Raw genomic sequence first — 8,230 nt, 5'->3', positions numbered from 1 at the left:
CATATTTTTCAATTAAAGACAACTTATAGATTTAATATGGGCTGCTTTTGGTGCTTGACAATTTTTATTGGTCATTTTGTGTTTCAAGAATAAGGTCCAAAGTTAAGAATAAGCTATTTAAATGTAAAATGTTTTTCTCTACAACTTTACAATAGACTTGCCTTATTGATAACGTCTCGGATTGATTGTATGTTTTCTTGCGCGGCTGGATGTTGGACTCTATTAAAAATAATAACATGCACTTCAGAAGCAATACCAAAACCACAACAAGAATTCAGATTACACATTTGTAAGAAAGAAAAAAAAAAAACGTGATTCACAATTTATAAGGTCTCTTTTAGTCCCGTATGCACATTTGATATGAATCGGTAACACGGTCACAAAGGTACGCGTACTTTAACGTTGGGGCCCAGTTCGTTGGTGCCCATGCACAGCTGACGAGTTCAGAATAATCGCTCACAGTCAATAAGTCTCAAAAAGGAATTCACTTACGTCCATTCGACTATGAGGCAATGTTGAAATCACTCACGGCTCAAACTCAGTTTCCAATCTTGAACGGTCCCTGGCACACGACGAGTCAAGTCCCCTCATGAAACAGGGTGCATCCCGTCCAGAACGGATTCAGCACAAGTCCACCACGAACTGCTTCGATGCAGTCACTCTTCACGAAGGTGAATATCTCTAGCCGCGAGGCCGAATGTCTCAGGCGTCGGTAGGATTGCCAACTTCAGAAAATGAAAATACGGGACAATCGCATATATATATATATATATATATATATATATATATAAATGCGTATTTTTCAATTAAAGATGACTTATAGATTTACTATGGGCTGCTTTTGGTGCTTGACACATTTTATTGGTCATTTTGTGTTTCAAGAATAAGGTCCAAAGTTAAGAATAAGCTATTTAAATGTAAAATGTTTTTCTCTACAACTTTACAATAGACTTGCCTTATTGATAACGTCTCGGATTGATTGTATGTTTTCTTGCGCGGCTGGATGTTGGACTCTATTAAAAATAATAACATGGTTTGTATTTGCCAAAACTGATTTACTGAAGTCAAAACACGGACGGAATTGGCGTTAGCGTGAGCACCGTTTGCTGTGAGGCGAGAGGATTCCTCGAACAGTTATGCTAACGATTTCTGATTTACTTAAAGGGGTCATATGATGTTGCTAAAAAGAACATTATTTTGTGTATTTGGTGTAATGAAATGTGTTTATGCGGTTTAAGGTTCAAAAAACACATTATTTTCCACATACTGTACATTATTGTTTCTCCACTATGCCCCGCCTTTCTGAAACGCGTCGATTTTTACAAAGCTCATCGGTCTGAAAAGTGAGGTGTGCTCTGATTGGCCAGCTATCCAGTGCATTGTGATTGGCCGAATACCTCAAGCATTCAGCTCATAGGTTTTGTGGAGGTCCGGATCAATCTAACACAAGAGATGCTGTCTCAATTCATCTTCACATTAATGCCATCATTTTCATCATTCAGACGCCCATGAAACAGAGGCAGGATTTATCGCACAAACCAATCATATCCAATCAGAACCGATCATATCCAATCATAGCGTGATGGCGGCATGTCTAAGCCCACTGCACACTTTAGGGTCTATGTTAAAAGTCAATGGGCTCAGGGGAGACAAGCCTCCGCCATAACTTTACCTGCTGGTGTCGCTGTTGGACAGTGGTACTTGATTAAAACATGTAGAAGTCACTCATTGTTATGTCATATTTTGTAATATTTGCATTGTTTTATTTTTACAATATTGACAATTTTCTCATCCAGTTTTTGTTGAGGAGGCACTGCCTCCCTGCCTACTCGGAGGAAACGCCCGATTACCAGGTAATTCTTGCCTACTCTTTTATGAATACTAAGGAATCGGACATACTTATTTGTTCGCATACTATTTATCATATGATGTTGCTAAAAAGAACATTATTTTGTGTATTTGGTGTAATGAAATGTGTTTATGCGGTTTAAGGTTCAAAAAACACATTATTTTCCACATACTGTACATTATTGTTTCTCCACTATGCCCCGCCTTTCTGAAACGCGTCGATTTTTACAAAGCTCATCGGTCTGAAAAGTGAGGTGTGCTCTGATTGGCCAGCTATCCAGTGCATTGTGATTGGCCGAATACCTCAAGCATTCAGCTCATAGGTTTTGTGGAGGTCCGGATCAATCTAACACAAGAGATGCTGTCTCAATTCATCTTCACATTAATGCCATCATTTTCATCATTCAGACGCCCATGAAACAGAGGCAGGATTTATCGCACAAACCAATCATATCCAATCAGAACCGATCATATCCAATCATAGCGTGATGGCGGCATGTCTAAGCCCACTGCACACTTTAGGGTCTATGTTAAAAGTCAATGGGCTCAGGGGAGACAAGCCTCCGCCATAACTTTACCTGCTGGTGTCGCTGTTGGACAGTGGTACTTGATTAAAACATGTAGAAGTCACTCATTGTTATGTCATATTTTGTAATATTTGCATTGTTTTATTTTTACAATATTGACAATTTTCTCATCCAGTTTTTGTTGAGGAGGCACTGCCTCCCTTGCCTACTCGGAGGAAACGCCCGATTACCAGGTAATTCTTGCCTACTCTTTTATGAATACTAAGGAATCGGTCATACTTATTTGTTCGCATACTATTTAGTTGGAAGTATGCGGTTTCGAATCAAAACGGCTTGTTCTATGAAACTGATGAGGTTTAATGAGGGTTAAAAAAGTTTTTTATCATTAAAGGGTGGTTGCGTACACACACTGCTGATACACATTTATGTCCAAACACCATGTAAAAGGGAATTATGGATAATAGGTTCTCTTTAGACCTACCCATGCCACTAAACCCTACTTAAACTTATCTGTATTCCACCACAATAGTAGCACAAATGTTTTGTAACACAAAATGGACACACTAACTACTATGTACTTGCATCCAAAAAAATTAATAACACCTACTTGTAGTTAATGCAGTTTACATGTCCCACCAGAGACAGTAATATACTGGACCATTCTTACACCACAATAAAGGATGCATATCACTCCATTCCACGGGCAGCTTTAGGACTCTCTGACAACTGTTTGGTTCATCTTATACCGACCTACAGGCAGAAACTGAAAGCAGCTAAACCTGTATTAAGGACTGAAAAAAGATGGTATAATGAAGCAGAGCGGGATTTACAAGACTGCTTCGAGCTCACAGAGACTGTAACATCCTATATCAGTTTCTGTGAAGATATGTGCATTCCTACCAGGACTGTCTGGTTCAGCTCAGCTACCAAATCTGACCTCAGAAGACTACAGAGGGTAGTCCGGACTGCTGAGCGAATCATTGGTACAACCCTCCCTTCACTTCAAGAACTGTACTCATCCAGAGTGAGCAAAAGGGCTGGCAGAATCACTCTGGACCCCTCACATCCAGCACACTCCCTCTTTGAACTGTTGCCATCTGGTCGACGCTACAGAGCACTGAGCACCAGAACGGCCAGACACAGGAACAGTTTCTTCCCTCAGGCCATCCATCTCATGAACACTTGACGATAATTGTGGAGCACACAACACTATTTATAAACATACACATTTATTTATCTAACACACATACTGTCTACATTTCTACTAGTCTACATTTGAAATCGAATTTGCACATAATATACCTGTAGATACAAAATTGTCTATTGTAATATACCTGTACATACTAATTGTCAATTTGTATATTGTTATTCCCTATTTACTTGTTCTATTTTTATTCTTTTATTATCTGGGTTTTGTCCTGTCACTGTCATTCTGTTGCACTGCGGAGCTTCTGTCACGAAAACAAATTCCTCGTATTCTGATTCTGGTTTTACTGTAAAGTGTGGTCCTACTTTCTAAAAACACCACAAAACTGCAGCATGTTTGCAAACACGTCAAACAGCACTCTGTGAATCACACATAGTATCATTACCACCAAATTGGTATCTGCAAGATCAGTAATACACACAGTGCAGAACATTTTATTTACTAAACTGTTCACACAGCTACAAAAATTATATTGTATTTTTATAGCTGTATGAACAGTTTAATAAATTAAATTTTCTGCACTGTGTATTTTCTAACAGCTGATGTGAATTCCCAGAGCAAACAAACTTGAGCATAAAGTGGAGAAAGAAGAAGAAAGAGAAGAGGTGGTGGAGCAGGAAGAAGGTGTGAAATGAGAGGAGGATGCATGGTGCGGGAAGAAGAGAAAGAGTGTAAGATGTAGAAGAGATGGTCGATGGAGGGAACTGAGACAGTCAAAAGAGCAAGAGCAGAAAATGTAAGACGACATGATCCGAGACTCAAGAGTGTGAGTCCCTCAATCATTCACATTATTTACTGCCAATATTGCCTGAAGATGCTGAAATATTAGCCAGAGACATGTCTCAGATACAATGCTATATTCTTCTTTTTTATTTTGAAGCATCAGTTGAAGAGTTGGACAGTGTGTGATGGTCGTGTTTGTGCTTCTCCATGATGAGGCTCCTTCCAGTCAGTATGAGGACCTGCCATTTGAGTGATTAATATTCATGTTACCGAGGCTGATGGTTCAGCATTTCATTATATGAGATCAGAAGAGGTAATGTTTGATCGCACAGAAATGCTAAGGTGTTATCCGAATAACTGAGTAAAATGTAAAACTTACCATCACTTGACGTGGTACTGGGAACTTCTCTATCAGAATAAAAAGAGTGATTAATTGAAAAGTGCTATGATATTTATAGTTCTATAACTGGACTAGATTTATATCATTGGCTTGCTCTCACCTCTACAGTCTTGATGTTTTTATCTTGAAGTAAATGTATCCAGTAGCGGCTATGATGATTCCCAGCAGCAGTGCAGCAGATTCAATAGTGAATAATAGTTGAATATCCCACTCAAACTCAGGGGTCGGTGGGGCTGTGAAGGACAAACATCGCTCTATTAACACAATGCACCACTAGCCGTGGATTATCCCGCTTATACCATGGTCATCTACTAGCACTGACAGCTTAAAGCTGTTACTGATGTTTACAGTGCAATATTTGACTGGAAGGGTAAAAGTGGATATTTTTGTCAGTTTCAGCTCATTATATGTAGCTTTCTGCCTGCTTTAAATCAGAACTTGAGAGAAAGTAGTGCATAAAATTACATTATTTGAATAAAAGAATTCAAGTCACAGGGCAGCAATGAAAAGTTTCTGTGCTCCTTAATGTTTCTGTGTGTGCGGCGTGATCTCTGATCTCTCTCTGTGTGTGTGTACGTGCTTCGATAAACCGCACATTAATATAAAACGGTGGTTAAACAGACTTAAACAGTTTTATTGCACACCTTCCAGCTAGTTTGACCACCTGGCTATTGCTCTGTTGCAGGACAGCAGACGTGATTTTGCGAGACAATGCGGGACACGAGGGAGAGATAACTTATTACTATTATTCAATGTAAATTAACGATGATCTTATATTACATGTCTTTTTGCAGTGATGTTAACATTCGTTAAATCGCTAATCGACTTTATGAAAACATAATGACGGCGCTGTGAACAGACGTCGTGAATGTACGTCACTCAGTTTGTCAGTTTCTATGGTACAAAACTAATTTTAACAGCACAGACCTTTTCAATCTAAATATAAAGAGAAACTAATAATCTAATCCTTAAAAAGCACATTTCCAAATAAACACATAAATTCCGTTAAAAAGACAAAATTATTAAATGCATTCTTACCGAATGAATTCTCATTCATTATGTGTGTCTGTGCATTTGGGTTTTTTTCTGTTTTCCCGCTCTGGCTAGATCATGCACGCAGACGGCTGCGCTGTGCAACTTCTGACGAAGCGCCGTTAAATATAGGTGAAACTACGCCGCAAAAAGAATAAATAAAAAGCTTTCTTAAAAAGGCAAAAGAACCCATGCACGTTTTCTTAAAATGACAATTAAAAACCAACAGACTCATGAAAATGCGGGACATTTTCTCAATATGCACGGTACAATGTAAAGCAGGACGTGTGGTCACCCTACTTCCAGCCAATCAGAATCAAGTATTCAGACCACGGTGTAACTGTAAAATATAGAAGGTAGAAGTGTGACAACTGGACAGTTTACGTATCTCCTCTTGTTGTGTAACTGATGCTATATTAGTGTAAAGGCAGGTGTTGTGTCTTACTCCAGTCGTAGATCATGGGTCTGGTGAAGCTGGCGTGCTCCACCACGCAGGAGATCTTCTCTGCAGATTTGGGAGTGTATTCTAGCACGGTGTGAATCTGGTAGTACCAGTCTCCATTGGGCAGCTCCTCAGTGGAGGTCACGTCAGAAGTCACTGGCACCCCGTCCTTCAGCCAGTACACTTTGATTGGTTGAGGGTAGAAGTCATACGCGCTGCACTTCACCAGAGCTGGATGTGTGCTGTCTCCAGGCATCACTGAACTGAGCTTCACTGCCGGCCGCTCTGAAACAACCACATCCCAAATCACTTCCTACTCTATGTATTGTCATCACATGACAGACTATATAAATGTGCATTATCAAAGAAGAGTTTTTACCTTTTTTCCTATGGATAGCTGCTTCATAAGCTTCAGCATTAGGCTTGCAGTATGTGTCAACCTTAGCCCTGGTTTGCTGTAAGAATGCTGTATCGTTGTTCCACATTTCTGCGGTTTTTATTCCGAGATCCGAAAACCCCTCAAACATCCCTACCGTGCTGTTGAACTTAATGACTGGATATTTATTGAAGTAAAGGCCTTCAATGAACTCCATGTCACTGAGATCAGGAGAGCTGTAGATGCACTGCGTCCATGTGTGGAAATAATATCCATTCGCTGAAAAATAACATCTGTGTGAGCTTATTTCAACAATAAAAAACAGAAGCACAGAGCACATCTATTTCATCACCTCATATGTGACCCTGCAGCACAAAAGCAGTCTTAAGTCGCTGGGGTATATTTGTAGGAATAGCAAACAATACATTGTATGGGTCAAAATGATAGATCTTTCTTTTAAGCCAAAAATCATTAGGATATTAAGTAAAGATGTTCCATGAAGATATTTTGTAAATTTCCTACTGTAAATATATCAAAACTTAATTTTTGATTAGTAAAATGCATTGCTAAGAACATCATTTGGACAACTTTAAAGGCGATTTTCTCAATGTTTAGATTTTTTTCCACCCTCAGATTCCAGATTTTGCCAAATATTGTCCCATCCTAACAAACCACACATCAATGGAAAGCTTATTTATTCAGCTTTCAGATGATGCACACATCTCAATTTTGAAAAATTGACCCCTTATGGCTGGTTTTGTTGTCCAGGGTCACATATTCATATTGTTAAAGTATCTATATAGACAGTACCTACTTTACTATGTTAGATGGCCCACTACCAGAGAACCATCATAACTAACAGTGTTTAAGAAAATTTCTCTCACCTGCTCCAGTGAATACAGACAGCGTTAGAATGTGTTGAAAATTCAAGAGCTTTAACAGTGTCATTTTCCCTCTCTCTCACTCTCTCTCATTCACAACTGAGAGCAGCAGATACACTGTTCATGCTAGTGAGGTCAGAGTCTAAAACGGCCGTCCAATCAGCCGCTCCTTCACACATGTGTCAAGTGTTGCTACACAATATCCTGCTTACTTTTAAAATCACAGCTCAGATAAAGGCTAGATTCCAGTGACACATTAAACACAATGACCCTTCAAATTACATTCCTAGAGAACACAAACTATTAACAGCGTTCTCAATTATTTATCGTACATCCAGCAATGTAACATGCCTACAGTTAACCCTAACCCTTACTTGTTCAGTCAATGTAATACACATCCACTGAGGCGAGCTTGAAGAACCCATGTGCAGCTTTATTAAACAAAAACCTGAACACATACAAAACCATAACAAAGACTAGACCTGGGGGGGAGTTAGTAAGTGTCCATGAAAACCCAGGGTAACTATGGAAACAAACAAGTGTAACAATTACAAAATATAAGACATGATTGTACAAACATGAAACAAATCCCAAAACCAACTGTGACAATCAGAAAGGACTGTAATGTCTAATCATCCTGATTATTTATCAGAAATAACTGACAAACTTACCACAAGCAGACCAAATTTATTTTGCTTTATTTTATATTTACATCCTGTTGAAAAAACCAGCATATGCTGGTTAGGTATGTTTTGATGCTGGGATGCTGGTTTATGCTGGTCCTTTGCTGGTTT

At 39.1% G+C, this 8,230-nt stretch overlaps 2 protein-coding genes across 3 annotated transcripts in view; one reads left to right on the top strand and one right to left on the bottom strand.

Moving 5' to 3' along the window:
• Window positions 1-4,217, top strand: part of LOC107661928 (uncharacterized) — a 13,676-nt gene extending 9,459 nt beyond the window's left edge. Inside the window, exons 7-10 of the mRNA XM_016451724.1 lie at window positions 543-671; window positions 1,797-1,853; window positions 2,551-2,608; window positions 4,139-4,217. Of these exons, the coding sequence (XP_016307210.1) occupies window positions 543-671; window positions 1,797-1,853; window positions 2,551-2,608; window positions 4,139-4,217 (323 nt within the window). The remainder of the gene's footprint in view (window positions 1-542; window positions 672-1,796; window positions 1,854-2,550; window positions 2,609-4,138) is intronic.
• Window positions 4,193-7,529, bottom strand: LOC107661924 (rano class II histocompatibility antigen, A beta chain-like). Of its 2 annotated transcripts, none has more exons than XM_016451718.1 (6): window positions 7,440-7,529; window positions 6,559-6,834; window positions 6,183-6,464; window positions 4,806-4,938; window positions 4,685-4,713; window positions 4,193-4,544 (listed from the first exon to the last, which is right to left on the bottom strand). In XM_016451718.1, exons 1-4 carry the CDS (start codon window positions 7,501-7,503, stop codon window positions 4,808-4,810), a joined length of 753 nt encoding a protein of 250 aa, XP_016307204.1. In that variant the 5' UTR covers window positions 7,504-7,529; the 3' UTR covers window positions 4,193-4,544; window positions 4,685-4,713; window positions 4,806-4,807. The 2 variants fall into 2 exon arrangements, with proteins under 2 accessions (XP_016307204.1, XP_016307205.1); XM_016451719.1 differs by having other exon boundaries at window positions 4,685-4,708.
• Window positions 7,530-8,230: the final 701 nt, after the last annotated feature.

This window comes from Sinocyclocheilus anshuiensis, unplaced genomic scaffold (genome assembly GCF_001515605.1).
Source record: "Sinocyclocheilus anshuiensis isolate Anshui unplaced genomic scaffold, SAMN03320099.WGS_v1.1 scaffold1040, whole genome shotgun sequence".
Lineage (NCBI taxonomy): Eukaryota > Metazoa > Chordata > Actinopteri > Cypriniformes > Cyprinidae > Sinocyclocheilus > Sinocyclocheilus anshuiensis.
Note: the sequence above shows the minus strand (reverse complement) of the source record. Positions and strands in the feature narration are given on the sequence as shown.

Excerpts from the sequence above, each read along its gene's own strand:
- LOC107661924 (XM_016451718.1), bottom strand. The coding sequence starts at position 7,503 with ATGACACTGTTAAAGCTCTTGAATTTTCAACACATTCTAACGCTGTCT. Across the intron at positions 6,835-7,439 it reads GTCTGTATTCACTGGAGCAG|CGAATGGATATTATTTCCAC; the intron begins GTGAGAGAAATT and ends GTTATTTTTCAG. Across the intron at positions 6,465-6,558 it reads AGCTATCCATAGGAAAAAAG|AGCGGCCGGCAGTGAAGCTC; the intron begins GTAAAAACTCTT and ends TGGTTGTTTCAG.